The sequence below is a fragment of the Anas acuta genome, chromosome 2 (genome assembly GCF_963932015.1).
Source record: "Anas acuta chromosome 2, bAnaAcu1.1, whole genome shotgun sequence".
Taxonomy (NCBI): domain Eukaryota; kingdom Metazoa; phylum Chordata; class Aves; order Anseriformes; family Anatidae; genus Anas; species Anas acuta.
In genome coordinates, this window is record NC_088980.1 from 53,201,449 (window position 1) to 53,217,338 (window position 15,890).

At 43.8% G+C, this 15,890-nt stretch overlaps 2 protein-coding genes across 15 annotated transcripts in view; one reads left to right on the forward strand and one right to left on the reverse strand.

Annotated features, from left to right (window-relative positions):
* NUP153 (nucleoporin 153) overlaps window positions 1–15,890 on the reverse strand; it is a 97,204-nt gene that overhangs the window by 53,272 nt on the left and 28,042 nt on the right. The window lies entirely within an intron of this gene.
* Window positions 7,737–15,890, forward strand: part of LOC137851619 (tRNA selenocysteine 1-associated protein 1-like) — a 28,335-nt gene continuing 20,181 nt past the window's right edge. The window contains exons 1-8 of one of the 2 annotated variants that reach the window (XM_068672918.1): window positions 7,737–7,913; window positions 10,310–10,675; window positions 11,889–12,058; window positions 12,540–12,624; window positions 13,638–13,714; window positions 13,809–13,939; window positions 14,499–14,630; window positions 15,533–15,652. In XM_068672918.1, coding sequence (XP_068529019.1) covers window positions 13,685–13,714; window positions 13,809–13,939; window positions 14,499–14,630; window positions 15,533–15,623 — 384 coding nt within the window. In that variant the 5' untranslated portion in view covers window positions 7,737–7,913; window positions 10,310–10,675; window positions 11,889–12,058; window positions 12,540–12,624; window positions 13,638–13,684 and the 3' untranslated portion in view covers window positions 15,624–15,652. Of the gene's footprint in view, window positions 7,914–9,671; window positions 10,676–11,888; window positions 12,059–12,539; window positions 12,625–13,637; window positions 13,715–13,808; window positions 13,940–14,498; window positions 14,631–15,532; window positions 15,653–15,890 lie in introns of those variants that run through there. The other variant, XM_068672919.1, reaches the window with a different exon arrangement.

The window sequence follows — 15,890 nt, forward strand, 5'->3', positions numbered from 1 at the left end:
TGCAGTCCGTCAGCTGGAAAAAATGTGAGGGAGGGGCAAGAATAATCTTAACTTTGAGGTCAGTTTCTTAGATGCTCACCCTGTCCAACGCTTTTAATATTATTAATTCACAACTCGGGAGTTTCATTTCTGATGTGTCTCAATTGTTTTAGCCATGACAAGAAGGATACATAGCCAAGGGGACTACGATTAGAAGTCTTCTTCATTTTCTTAAACTGTAGTAGTCCACAACGTTTTCGCGTTGTCCAAGACACTAAGAAATTGTGAGCTTTTAAGTGACCTACACCTTATCCTTATTTCTAAAAGAACATGCAATATTGTAATTTAATAGTTCCATGTTCTGAAGTAATTAAAAGCGAGGCAACAAAGATATAAGCTTTCATGTTTTCTACAACTCCTCAAGTCCCCCCCACACACACTTAGAGACAAATTAGAAGCTGTATCTGCTTGTGGTACCAGTTACACAGCTGAAAACAAGCAGTTGTACTTCCTACCTGCTAAAGGAGCAGAGATGTTAAGAGACATCTGGTTAATAGAGTATTTTCTATAAATATGAACATAGGAGAGCATTACATTAAGCGCTGCGTTTGTTAGGGTGCATCTGCCCCTTCTATTCTAAGTGAAGTTGTCTTTGTTGCTGGAAGTAAAACTGCAAGTTGAAAACCAGATGGGTTGCATCTCCTTTTGTTGCGAAGCACAGCCGAAAGCACGACAGACACCAGTTGAGTCAGATCATGCTGCTCCATTTTATTGCCCGAATAGCCTAACTTCTATAGTGAACTTTACAGGGGCGGACAGTGTTTCACACAAGATTATTGGTCAAAAGCACTCAGACAAAAAACTATAAGAAAACAACCCCACCTGCAAGAAAAGAACTGGTGATCTCACACAACTGTAACAAGCTAGGAGCAAATACAGTGAGTTTATCTAAGTAACATGGACATCTGATAGCATTTGCAGCGATACCTTGCCAGGCCTTATCCCCACAAATCAGAAAAACATCAGGAGGTAAGGCCAAAGCTGTACAATTGTTCCAAACACTGTAGTTGTTACCCCTTGTCTCCATACTATGAACCCCTAAACCCTGCTTTGCAGCGTCATTGTAATCACAGGTGTTATTTGTGTTTTTGTACCGGTATGGCCCTTTCCCAGTTCCTGTAGCAGGAATCATCTGATATCCACGGCTACATTCACATATGTAGCCACCTTTCAGGTTGATACAGATTTGACTACAGATACCAGGGTTTTGTCATTCATCAATATCTCCACAGTTTCTCTTGTCTACAAACTCAAACCCAGCTGGACAGTCACATTCATTTATGTTGCATTCCTTCAGGGGCTCATCACCCCAGTCCTTGCAGTCTCTCTGCTGGTTACACACTTTGTTGATATCTATGCATTCTCCACTTCTGCACTTGAATTTGCCAGGTCCAGAGCACTGAATAACATCGTTACAGTTTGCTTCATCAGTGCCATCCAGACAGTCTCTCACACCACTGCACTGCCTACTCCTATGGACACAGTTCCCATCTTCACATCTGAACTGGTCTGGCCTGCAGGTCTGAGAAGGGCAGTTAATTTCATCACTTCCATCCTTGCAATCAGGATCTCTGTCACAGTCTTTTTCACCTGAGCCGCACTGCACCTCACTCACATAACACCTCACCAGAGGTGCAGGCTGGCGGCCACACTGCTCCAAAGATTCATCCGAGTGGTCGGAGCAGTCACCTTGACCATTGCAGACAAAGCTTTTGGAAATACATTGCCCACTATTGCATGTAAATTCTGCTGCACTACAAGTCACATTGCCACAATTCTCTTCATCTTCTCCACTGTCACAGTCCTTTTCACCATCACATTTCCAGGACACTGGCGCCTGCCGCCGCCCCGCACCTGTGTCACTTATACTACTGCTATTACCCGTGCCGTCAGTGTCAGTGGCATCCTCCTGGTACCGTTTCTGTCTTTGCCGCCCCTTACTCTCCCCCTTTTCTTTTTGCCACTGACCATTCACCACAAATGGATGAGACACATGATTACTAGTTAGGAAAGAGCGTGTAACATCTGCTATACAGCTGCAGGCGATCTGCTGGTTTTGGTAATACTCTAGCTGCCTCTCCGCCAGGTCCACGCGCTGCAGCAGGTTCTCAATGAAGTGCTGGAGCCTGGCTTTTCCCCGCAATTCTTTTTCTGCCTCCTCCTCGAACTCGCTGAGGCGCTGCTTCAAGGCCGTGATCATCTCCACCGCCACGTCCACCTGCCTGCTGAGCACCCGCTCCCTCCGCTGCACCTCCTGCTGCTTCTGCGAGAGCTGCACGAAGGCCGCCCGCACCTCCAGCAGCTCCGCCGTCTTCTGGGCCAGCTCCCCGGTCAGCCTGTCGAGCCGCTTCTCCATCGTCTTGTCCACGGCCTCCACCATCCTGCTGAACTTCGCCCTGACATGCGCCATGCCGGCCGCCTCCGGCTCCGGCCGCCCCTCTCTGGAGGCGTCGCAGAAGGCAGCGAGGGGCGCCCCGCGGCCGGAGGGGCTGCCCCGGCCGCAGCCGTTTCGCGGCACGTTGCGTCGACATGCCGCTTCCTTGTGATTGTTCGACTGACAATTTGAGCACCATACTGCCCCAGCTTTGCAGTATCGTCTCACGTGTCCAAAAGCACCACAACGATAACATCAGCAGCGGTGTGGTAATTGGCTACTAGGGGGTGGTGCTTGACCACCGGCGGTTTGCAAAGGAGCAAGAGCTGCAAGGACCTGACTCTGTGTAGACTGAACATGCTCTTTCACAGCCTGTGCCTGTTCTCGCATGCTGTCACCTAATTGCTTTACTGCCTCTACTAACATAGCCTGTGGGCCTACTGGTACCTGAGCCATTCTTTCCAACCCTTCCTCGATTGTCCATGTCCCGGGTAAGGAAGCCAATATAGTGCGGGTAGAGGGGTTGCTATTCTGAATTGCGCACTGGTTTAATATCATGCCCTTGAGGTAATCGGGCACCCCTGCCGCCTGTATGGCGTTTGCTACGCGATCAATAAAAAGCCCAAATGGTTCCTCTCTACCCTGTTTGATTCCCATGTAGGAAGGTATTCCCCCTGGCCCCTTTATCCGATCCAATGCTCTTCTGGCCGTTCTCATTGATTCCTTGGCTTTATCAGGTCCCAGCAATGCCTGTGCTTCTGTCCTAAAATACGGTCCTATCCCCATCAACTCTTCCAGCGTGACCCCATGTAAAGGGTCCCCCGGCGCTCTTATCACTGCGACTGCTTCTTGACAAGCAGCGTGCCAATGGGCATTAAACAAGAGCTGCTGGTGTTGGGTCAAAATTAACTTCATTATGTTGCGTATGTCTCCTGGAAGCAAAATATTTGTTCCCCAAATGTAGTCCAGCATCTGTCTCGTAGGTTCACCTTTCAGACCTGACTCGTTTACTGTGGACCGCAGCTGAGTTAACAATTTCCAGTCCAAATTCACTAGATTAACCGTAACATTACCCTGGGCGTCCAGCGGTGAGTATACTACCGGGAAGGCCTCTGGAACCAATTGTGCAGCTATCTCGTGTTCACCCTCACGTAGGGCCTCATTTGCTATTTGGTTCCACACCCTCTGCCTCTGTTGAACACCGTCTGTAAACGGGCTTGTGTTTTTTCTGTCTGGTTTTTGCTCTCTTATTTCCTCGTCCATCTGAGGGTTAACACTAGCAGCTCTTCCTGGCAATCCCAGTCGCTCTGTAGCGGCAGCAGCGACTCTCTGCTCAGCCTGATGTATAGCTAAGGCGTTAGTGACAGCTTTCCAAGGCTTCGATAATTTTTTAGCAGTCTTATTGTCCTTAATAACTTCATCAAACAATTTGTCCCCAAATTTGCGCCACTCTGCTTGTTCAAAGACTGTATCCGGATTGATAAAACAACCCTGTGCTACTCCATATGCTAATAATCCTGGTAAATCCTTTTTGCAGTCTATACCCTGCGTGCTCCGCTTTTCTAAAAAGCATTTTAGCAAATCATACGCCGCTTGTGTCTCCATGCCTTTATTTATGCTGTTGCAGCCTTTGCGAGACACATGACTGACAGGGACCCTCTATAGGTGCCCCCGGGTGTGGGGATTCCGCGTTTACGTCCCGTTACGTCCCGTTCACCTCTCAGGCTGCGGGTGCGGGGATTATCGTCGCTTTTACTTCAATTTCCTGCGCGGTTCCGTGTCCGGCATCTCTCACCGTGAGTCCCCGCGTCCCCGCGTCCCACCGTGTCCCGCGTCTCTCACCGGGAGTAGCGCGTCTCACCGTGAGTCCTGTGTACAGCGTGTGCGGCTCGGTGTCTGGTCAGCTGCAGCGCCGCTCCGATGTCCGCTCCGATGTCCCGCGCCGCTCCGATGTCTCAGTCTCGGCGCTGTGATGTCGCGGCGCCGCTGGTCCCCGGCGGCACTGGTCCCAACGCCGCTGGTCTCCTGGTCTACCTGCGTTCGGATGTGCCGTTGCCGCTGCTGTCCCGCTGCGCTGCGATGTTTGCCCCGGCGCCGCTGCGATGTCCGTGCTCGGCTGCGATGTCCTGCTCCGGTGCGATGTCTGTCCCGCTGCGATGTCTGTTCAGGCCCTGTTCAGGTCCCAGCCTGTTCGGGCACCATTTGTTGCGAAGCACGGCCGAAAGCACGACAGACACCAGTTGAGTCAGATCATGCTGCTCCATTTTATTGCCCGAATAGCCTAACTTCTTTAGTGAACTTTACAGGGGCGGACAGTGTTTCACACAAGATTATCGGTCAAAAGCACTCAGACAAAAAACTATAAGAAAACAACCCCACCTGCAAGAAAAGAACCCCCCTTTTGATTAGCAGTCAGGAAAACAACCCCCTTTGTGATTAGCAGTCATGTAGACCTAGTCCTTGAGGCCAGCTGCTGGTAACAGTATTTTCTGAGTTCCTTAATTGGGCGATGTGGGAGTCACTGCCCTGGGAGCTTCTCACAGTTACTCTGGCAGCTTGGCTTGCTCAGCTACAGCAGGCCCTGAGATTCCTAAGGCCTACCCCTGGTTGCTTAAAGCAAGCTCAGATCGAACAATTGTTCCACGGGCACATGTCCACGTCCTGTATACCAATTCCCAACATCCTTTATGTGTTAGGATGTAACTGTAACTGAGGTACTAAGAGAACTAGCTAGATGGTCAATGTTTCATTTTAAGTAAATACAATTTGTGGAATTGAAAAGGAAATGTTTGTAAAACTCGACGCTCCTGTCCCACCTTCAGCCCAGGTGAAGAAAGAATAGTAAAGAGTTTTGGTTCTAAAGATATTGCAAAAGCTGCAAATCTGTGACATTCACTGTATCAGTTTAAAAGAAGCAGAATCTAAATCCACATTGTTCAAAAACTTCACTTCTGATTTAAAAACAAAACAGCAAAAAAAAGCAAACAAACAAAAAAAAACCACAAAACAACTACGTTCAATGTACATTTACGAGCAACTTGAGCTGCTATTCAAGATGCGTTTCCTTTAGTGTTTCTGTATTAGTAGCTTGTCTTTTCTGTTAAAATTGCCACCTTTGAATCAGGAGTTGTCCTGTGTGCGATGCATTTTGAACAAATATTGTAGAAAATTAGACAGTTGTTCAATTGTCTCGAGTTTTTATTATTGAATTAATATTCAGCATCTGTGGGAAAATACTGCATGGATTGCTGCTTCAAGTACAAACTTCCGTACATTTACTAAAGTAAATTTGAGTCATCTGTTACGGAAGGAGGAGCTCTAGAAATTTGATTCGATTGGGCATCGCATCTTAATGAAATTGTATTATTTCCATTCCGCGTTGGGCTGTCAAACCTGTCAGCTCTTTGTTCGTACTTGTCTCAAGCAGTGCAAATTTTGATTTGAAACTTCCTCGGAAACAAAGAGTTAAATGAAGCTTTAAATAAATGTTCTGTTGTGAGCCAGTGCAGCATATGAAATTTCATCTGTTTAGATAAGATTTCTGGGGCCTTCCTGTTGCGCTGGGTCTGAATGTCTGGTTATAACCATTGGCACCTGAGTTGAAATTATTGTCCCCTAGTAAAGTCACTTAGTTGCATGTAGTGAGGTGCTGTGCTAACAGTCTGACTTATTTTTTCTTGCTCCCTAGACTTTGGATTTTTGAAAACACACTCTTCTACATCTGCACAACCTACAACAAGCACAGTGATTTATACTAGGCCTGCAATAACAACTTTTTCTGCAGGTAAAGAGACTTCTAAACAAGCATCATACTGGCAATCTGATACATGTGACCCTTTTCTGCAAAACAAAGACATAGACAACAAATGTGTAACTTGTCAAGCGACTAAAGCATCGACAGTCGAGACTACGAAACAGACAATAAGTTCAAGTCAATGTGACACCTCAAAGCCAACAGCGCCCCCAGCAGAGATGCTGGGCTTTGGAGACAAATTCAAAACAGTAGCTGGAACGTGGGATTGTGATACCTGTCTTGTCCAAAACAAACCGGAAGCGACAAAATGTATAGCATGTGAGACGCCAAAACCTGGAACGGGAGTAATGCCTGCTCTGACATTACCAGTGGTGACAGACAGCTCAGTGACAGTGACATCCTCCTCGAGCAGCACTGACACGACACTCACTCTGGACTTTGGAGACAAATTTAAGAAGCCGAAAGGCTCTTGGGACTGTGCAATATGTCTTGTATCAAATAAGGCAGAAGATAACAAATGTGTAGCTTGTCAGTCTGAGAAACCAGGTATGGTCCTTTTTTTTTTTCCTGTTGTTTCCATCTTAGCCTCTGTGAATCTTGTACAGAAGAAAAGTACGTTGCATTTATGGAACATTTTAAGCAACGTCATTCCCAGATCCAGTTGATGGATTAGAGGCTGTCTGCAGGATTGGTTTACAGGCACTTCAGAGGTCTCAGCCCAGGCTCCAGCCTGTCGCATAAATTGAACCGGTTGTGAAACCTATTAGTACGGAGCTGGATCAATGCAAATATGCCCTGCTTTGCAGCTGGTGAGGGAAGATGGCTGGACTGGGTGACTTAATTCAAAAACGACGTACTGATTTTTCACTGGCGCAAATGAGAACTCCATAGAAAGAGTTAAAAATTGCTGTGTTTTTTCTCTTTCAGAAATAAGTAAAAATAATTACAAAATATGGCCAAAATGCCTCTATTCACCATTTGTATGTAATTGAGGCAAAGCCAGATTTCAAGACAGTACTGTAGTCTTAACTGGTCTTAAGCTAAAGCAGAGAGATGCCTATGAAGGTCGGTGATAGGCTTCAAGAAAGTGAGTGACCCGCTGGGTAACTTGTTGAGGGCAGTCCTGGGTTGTTTCCCATTGTGCGTGACTGTAATTGATTTTGAGCGTGGTTGTATTGTTTTTAAAATACGATTCTGATTTTAACTTTGACTCTAAACGTCACTTAATATGCCATTACATCAAAAAACACCTTTGCAAATATATCTGGGATGAAACAAATTGAGATGGACTAGATTGGGCTTTTGTAATCATCGTGTACAGTAAGACTGAAATTTCGTGAGGTAAGGTAATGGATTTCAGTCAGAGTTGATTCTCTTGGACTTCTTTGTGGGTTTTTGATGGCTTTTGTTTTTTCTGGGGTGGAGGGGGGCGTCTCAGAGTTGTTTTGAACATTTCTGTGGGGTCTAATAAACCAAATTTAAAAGTTAATGTTCATTTTATAGTTGATGTTCAAACAGGATGGTTAACTGTCTTGTTTTTCTTGTAGAGGGTCTATCTAACACCTGTGACCAGTAGCAGTGCATTGATGTTTTCTGCTCCTTCTGGAGAATTTCTGGATTGAGACAAATTTAAGAAGCCTGAAGGAAGCTGGGATTGTGAGACCTGCTTGGTTCGAAACAAAGCAGAGGCCACAAAGTGTGTAGCCTGTGAAAGTGCAAAGCCAGGCGCCAAAGCAGATCTCAAAGGTAACGCTTACTGATTAAAACGAGGATGCATGTTCTGTGTTTTATTTTTTGTTTTGCTCTGATTTTTTTTTTCTTACTTTTCAAGCACAATTATTTTTTCCTTTGAGGTGTGGTGTACTTGTTCATTTTTCCTATAGGAATATTGCCTCGAAAAGATAACCGCTGTTTCCACACTTTTCCCCAAGAATAAATTTATCCTTTCTAGAGAAAAGCTTTCATTAATGACATGCTTGTTCTTCACATGCCCTACGTGTTGTTCATTTGGAGTGCAGACTACAAACATGATCTTTCAAAGAAGTTTGTGTACTTTTTAAAGCCAGGTGGTAGACAGAAAACACAATTGTGACAAGGTTGATGTAGGGAGGAAGCATGGGGTTTTCTTGTTTTACTGTTTGGTGGGTTGTTTTTTAAACAGTTTTGACTGGAAAGATCAGGACTAGAGTGTTGTTAAAACCTTCATGTACTGCAGGTACCCCATGGGTTACAAACCTGATGTTCACTTATTTCTGCAGGTTTTGGTACGGCTGCTGTGTCCACAAATGCTGCCTTACCATCGTTTACATTTGGTGTTCAGTCATCCTCATCCTCTGAGTCTTCTCATACGTTAGATAGCACGGGAAGTTTCAAATTTGGAGAACAAGGGGGCTTCAAGTTTGGCATTGCCTCTGAATCTGCATCCTCCAACAATGTCGTTGGGGGATTTAAGTTTCCTAGTACACCAGGGGACTTCAAATTTGGAGTTTCATCCTATCTTTCATCTTCGCTTGTCTGCTTATGTCCATCAAAGAAGAACTCTGAAACTATACTAGAAAAAAATTGGTGAGATTTGATATGTTCGTGTACTAGAGCTCTAGAAAAAGTTTAATTCATGCATTGTGTGTCTTCTGCCCTAGTTACTGATATGTACACAATTAGCAGCAATTCCTTTTTTGATCTCAATGAGTTTTGACACTAGGTTTAGACAAAAAATTGTGACACCTTAAGGAACTTAAGGAACTTAATCTTGTACAAGCACAGAAGTTGGACTGTCTCAATGCTAGCAGTACAGCTGGTGGTAAAATCATTAGTATGGTGAAATAGAGGCCTCACCCGAGCGTTTTTCAGAGAAAAAAGAGATGAGAGCGAGGATCTTACTCCCATGTACTTGTGCCTGTGCTACAGAGTGTAGTGCTGTTTCTCTACTACTACAAAAGTCCAAAAATCACTTAACAGTCACTACACAGTTCTGCTTAACAGTCACTACACAGTTCTGCTTTCCTTTACTTTGTTAAAAGGCTGCAGTAGAGGATTGGAGTTCTTATTGATGGTCACTGCGTGGAAAAATTCTGATTGCTAACTGTCATTTGTATGACTTATCAGCCATGCTTTAGAGTATGGAATTCAGTATTAATTCCAGAAGTGGTCAGGGAAAGGACGTTGGCTAGTAATCCTGAACAAAAGCAGTGTTGAGGGCTATACTGATTTTAATCGCAGTATTCTTCTAGTTGATCTGTTCCTGAACAGATCTGTTTTGGGGAGATTTGGTGGCAGGGGAGGTGTGTGTGTTTGTTTGCTTCCCCTTCTAGTTAAAGTTCTGGGGTTTGGTTTAGTCAGGAAAATTTCATGAGGCACCTTGTGTAAAAGGAAGTGTTAACCAGCATTATTCACCATGATATAGTCCCTTAAAAGTGTCGTAGATGAAAAGGGGCCATAAAGGCTGGGGGAAAAAGTCAGTGGGAAACTGAGAGCAGGAACACATTCAGTAATGAGAGAGCAGCAGCTTAGGGAAAGCTGATGAATGACTTTAGCAGATAGTTCTATTTGAAGTGTAAAACAAAACTCAGTACTTTATAACGGTGGTCTTAACAGCAGGTTCTTCTCCATGGCTCCTAAAAGCACATCTTGAAGGCATTCAGGTGCAGTGAACTTAGCTGTAAGAGTTGGGCTGGTAAGCTTGGCCTGATCTGAAGCTGTAGGCACAGGGCTGTCATTTCTGAACAGGCTACAAAAGAAGCTGTACCACTGTGCTTTTCAGTGCTCCCTTTAGCAAGGCCATAAAACTGGTGCAGGCAATTGATGTTGTTCTTATAAGAGTACCTGAAAGATATTTTTGTTTGAAGAGGTCAGAGGTACTGCTTAATACCGGTTCAGATAATTACAGCCAACTCTTGGTGTTTGTGACCAATACATAAAGCCTCGAGACTGCAGGGGGGCGTCCTTGCTCATCACAAGTCTTCCACTCCTTGATTTGTGGATGGCAGCAATCAGCATGTGAAATCTGGATCGGACGGAATCACCAGTACCTGGAGCGTAACCGAGGTGTCGTTCAGGATTGCTCTTTGTACAGGGATTGAAACGGAGTCTGCTGTAGTTCCTTTGGCGTCTTGCAGTGGCTCATGTCGTGTTCTTCCTCTCAGATCAAGGAGCAGCAAAACCATCCTTCAGCTTTTTGAGCTCTGCTTCCTCCAGCGCAGCCATACCCACCACTTCAGCCAACAGCAGCAGCGTGTTTGGCAGCGTCACCTCTTCCTCCAACCCTGCACCGGTCCCTGCACCTTTTGTGTTTGGACAAGCCAGCAACACTGTGAGCAGCTCCACATTTGGCAACTCTGCAGAATCTACGACATCTCAGTCCTTTGGCTTCTCCCAAGAAAACAAACCAGCAACCACATCTTCCAGCACTGGTGTAGCCGTTGCTCCGTTTGTCTTCGGTTCAGGAGCCAGCAGTAGCAATGCAAACCCTGGATTTACCTTTGGAGCCACAACCACATCAAGTTCAACAGGTACATTTAAAAAGACGTTTTTCTCATTTTTGCCATTAGATAGCAGACCAAAGAAAAACGTTAACACTATAAATAATGGAATGGGTATTCCTGCTAGCTTAGCAGTCCTTGGAGACAGATGTAGTATCTTCCTTACAGGTTCAATTTCATTTTGATCTGAGGGCTTAATCTTGTCATTCATGGAAATTAAATTTACACTAATTTTTGTATACCACATGCAGAGAAAGAGCCATACTAAATTACAGCCATAAGCAGATCAACTGAACCTGCAGATTAAGCCATCTTTCAAAAATCTTCGCAAAAGATTTGTTGTTGTTGTTGTTCCAATGCAGAAGCCTTCAAGTCTGTGTTAACTGCTACCATTTATGTTTTTCTTCTTGGAAAGAAAAGCAGCCAGCCATTCCAAGTTACGGTGCAGTAGATGGTGTTTTCTGTTGCACGATGGCTGCTTACATTACATTCCAATTAATAGCGCTGTTGAAAATGTCCCTTTTTGCTCAGCAGATGTGCTGTATGTTCAGAGTCATTGTTCAATCACGTATTGTTGTTTCATTATTTCTGCTGGCCTTGAAGAACCGAAACAGCTAATTGAATGAGCTTGTTATCCGTTATGGGAAGGGACAGAATTACTCTACTAAACTGAGTTTTTGAGTATAGTTAGATTCCTGAAGGCGTGATTTGGCCTCCAGAACTGATAATGGTAAACACTTGGACAGGGAAGGGGTGCAGCTGCTGGCAAGAATGAAAATACAGCTCCTAATAGATCAGGAGCTGTATTTTGAACCTTTATATATATATATATATATGCTGATTTATGTATTTTAATGTTCTATGTATATATAAGTGATAGAAGCAGCTCTTAGTAAATATAAATTAACGTGTACCGTTTGTGGGAGTTTGTTTCTAGAACATGAATGCCTAAGACAGTAATTTCAGCCTAGACAGCCAATGTGTTTGAGATGAATGTTGTCCGAGTTGTTAACATGCACCTTTTCTTGTAAGTAACATGAAAAGCAGCCAGCCGGGATAGGGCTGAGGTAGTTTGTTGTTTTACATACTTGCCTGTAAACATTAAGATCTATCTCAAATATTTGAAGTATTCGTTTACCAGACTTGGAAAATGTGATGCGTAGAGTCATTCTACAACAAAAACAAACAAACAAACAAACAAAAAAGCCCTGCATATACTGAAATTTCTCTTCTGTTCCCTGAGGGTTGTCCTCTTCGTTTGTGTTTGGCTCTGCTGCTGGCCCAGCATTTGGTGCCTGTCAGCCAGAAGAGGTGGAAGACAAGAAGATGCACCTAAGGAAAGGTGCAGAGAAGGGTCATACTTATCTGTGCTGTACCCTGCTTTGTCTCTTAACATCTCTACTCCTTTAGCAGGTAGGAAGTACAACTGCTTGTTTTCAGCTGTGTAACTGGTAACCACAAGCAGATACAACTTCTAATTTGTCTCTAAATGTGTGTGGGGGGACTTGAGGAGTTGTAGAAAACATGAAAGCTTATATCTTTGTTGCCTCGCTTTTAATTACTTCAGAACATGGAACTATTAAATTACAATATTGCATGTTCTTTTAGAAATAAGGATAAGGTGTAGGTCACTTAAAAGCTCACAATTTCTTAGTGTCTTGGACAACGCGAAAACGTTGTGGACTACTACAGTTTAAGAAAATGAAGAAGACTTCTAATCGTAGTCCCCTTGGCTATGTATCCTTCTTGTCATGGCTAAAACAATTGAGACACATCAGAAATGAAACTCCCGAGTTGTGAATTAATCATATTAAAAGCGTTGGACAGGGTGAGCATCTAAGAAACTGACCTCAAAGTTAAGATTATTCTTGCCCCTCCCTCACATTTTTTCTAGCTGACGGACTGCAATAAACTGAGCGTTTGCAGCTGCATTCCTTGAGAAAGACAGAAGACAGATTCTTTCAACCATGGCAAACCAGGTAAGATCCTGTGGTGAGAAATTCAGGTTTGTAGTGTCTAAATGGATCCCAGAACCATACTCAGAATTCCTAGTAAATGTAAAGCTGAAATGGCTGGCTCACTCTGAGTTGGGTGTTCTAGTCCTGTGATTTCCTCTGGTAATTTGGTAATTGGTGGTTGTCCTCTGGATGCTTGATCATAACAACCGAAGCAGGTTGGGGGCAAAACGTTAAGCTTTGCAGTTTGGATTATTTGAGCATGAGTTCTTCTGAAGGATCTTGTGAGTAACACTCTCTAGGTAAGTTATGTAGAGGTGTTCTAGAGGAAGAACACTAAAGCCTGCGTAAGTAAAAGCTACTGAAAAACGCCAATCATATTTTTGGAAATCCTTGTTCTTCAGAATACTAAATGAGGGAGGCAACCTGTGTTGTTATGGCTGTTTCTCTCCTCTTTTCTGTAGTTATCACACTTCCTTTTTAACTGTGGCTTTTGGGGTGGTTTTGTTTGTTTGTTTGTTTGTTTTGGGTTTTTTTTGTTTGTTTTGGAGGCACTTTTTTTTATGCCTCTTAGTTCCTGGCCTTGCATCTGGGTTTTGAGTTTTCCCCTCAGCCAAGTTAGTGCCTGTTCCTGGTCTGCTTTCTCCTTGCGTTCCATTAATGGGCCTCCTGTCGTCGTTCCTGGCCTGAGAGAGTGACTGGCAGCTAGGTAGTGACGAGATGCATCTCACATAAGGAAGAAGAATTCCTAGGAAAGGGGAGACAGGGACAGATGAGATTTCTTCTGAGCAGGAGTGATGATTTCCTGCCTGTTCATCACTCACTGTGCTACTGAAGACTTTTTTTTTTGAGAGTCCGAGAGCTCAAATGGAGCACAATCCAGTCCTAAGCTAATTAGCGCATAGGATTGACCAGCATCGAAGGGCTAACTGCTTTTTTCCGAATTCCAAGAGGAAGCTGTCAATCCTTTAGCCAGCTTGACAAGTCAGGGGAATATGGCTGTTCATACAATCCTTTGGCTCTGTTATTTTTGCCAGGCGTTTTCCCCAGAGGCTGCTTTCCCTCATGGGAGGCGGAGGGAGAAATGGGACCCCAGGCTTCTTTCAAGGGCAAGGTGAATATGGGGAAATCACCTGTGGTGATGGGGAGTGGGAGGGAGGAATGTAAATGAGGCTAAATACTATAGAGGTGTTTTTTTATCCCAACAGGACTTGCTTGGGAAAAAACGAGAATGCCTCCAGGCCTACAGCTGGTGGAGAACACCACAGAAAAAACGAAAGAAAAGGAACAAAATAAACCCAGGAAGAATAGAGTTTGTTAGTAGTAGTAGTTCAGCCAGGTAAAAACCTTTTGAAATGAGAAACTCTGCCTTACCTGTTTGAATTGATAGCGAATGCCATCACTCACTTTACAAATTCCAAAATGGCTGGTGTGGTTGCTAAATGTTGCATTGGCAATACGTGTCTATAAATAATGGTTTATTTGCAGTTGCTGTCTCCCATGATCACTGGGAAGCAGTATTTCTACTGCTACTAGTCATAGCTCCTTTGAATCGTGGCTGTCGTTTAAGTTGATCATTTTTCTTGGTATTTTTATGCTGCTTTCTTGTTCAGGCAATAAACTATGCTTCTTCTTGAAACAAACTGTTGCAAGTTGTCAGAAAATGGGTCCTTGTTGCTGAAACAGTAGAATAGACCCAGAGTAATGGAAAACTTTAGATTAGAGTGGTGGCATTGCAATTTTCTACGCAACTCAGTAGAGTTCTGTACTTAGAGACAAATCTCTAAGGAGTACTTTTTTTTTTTTTTTTTGTCTGATGATAACTAACTGTGAATATAATGGGAATCAGCTATCTTAGTCTTGAACCTTAAAATTGTTCTCTCTCTCTCTTTTTAAAGACCAGATTATTCAATATTTGTTGGGGAGCTTACTCCAGAAGTGGATGATTTCCAGCTCTATGACTATTTCCTAAAGAGGTATCCCTCATGTATTGACTGCAAAATAGCAACAGACCTGCTGGGATATTCCAGGTAATTCCAGTGCAAATGTGTAACGTTATCAGTGTGTTCGCTTTTATAAGCGATATGTAAGAGCCTGCGTCGGAGCTGTTCCAGTGCTTTTTTTCTGGGGCACGAAGAGTGAGATTAGTCTTTAGCACTGCTTTTCTTAATAGCACAGATCCTTGAGTGTTTTTAAGAGCTTTCCGGTTAGTTCAGGCAGTTACTGTGATAAGCTTCAACTTACCCATATGCATATCTACATGGGGGGAAAAAAAAAAAACCTAGAAGCTGTGGGAGGAGGAAGAGCTGTGCACTGAAATCAGCGCTGCTGTGTGTCTACTTAGTCATCTGCAATACTGAAGACAAAATAATTCCTACTTTGTTTGGGGAAAAACATAAGCCCTGGCAAATCTTAGGGGGTTGGGGGATGGAACCTAATGTTAGTAGTAAATAAAGTCTAGCAGAAACTACTGGCCATGCAGTGAGTCAAGCAGGAATGAGCGAGTTTGCTGTTCAGACAACGCTGCCTGTAATAGACTAATTCAAGAACCTTTTGAGAAAGCAGATAAAAAAGAATGCTAGTGTTATGCAGTGGTAGGAGTGGGTTAATGCTAACTGATTAACTGCTGTATATGCAGAAATATGGAATCTGATTACTTACACAGATAGCACTTAAAATGTATTGTTTTGCTGGCTCTTAGCGAGTTGCATCTTAATGCTACCAAGGAACAAGCTTTTTGCTTCTGGCCCAGGTTTTTTAATTTGGTGAAAGCCTTTTCTGTGCATGTGCACATGCCGGAGAGGTTGCTTAAGTAATGGAAGCTCTAGTAGCTGCTATCTTCTGGTTTTTTGTAGAAGACAGAAATTGAATTCATTAGTTTTGTAACTGTTATGCATACTAGAATTTGTTTTCTCCCTTTTGAAAATTGTAGAAGGCATGCCTATGTCAGATTTGGTGAGCAAGGTGATCAGATGAGGGCACTGCAAGACTGCCAGAATGCACCAGGTCTGGGGGGAAAATGAATCCGGCTGAGCATAGGAATTTCTAAAAGGTAACCAATGAGTTGCATTGATAACTGTGCATTGATACAGTTATTCTAAATAATCAGATTCTTGTAGCTCTGCCTTTGTAAAGTCTGTGGCCCTTGCTGTAATGGCTGTACACAGGATGCAGTCTACAAAACCAAAAATGCAGAAGTGCTATGTTTTGACTCCCTGGATTCATCAACCTGTTTCAGGATGGCTGGGGGAATCCACCTCTTATGTCTAGCCAGACAGTGTCACTTGGGC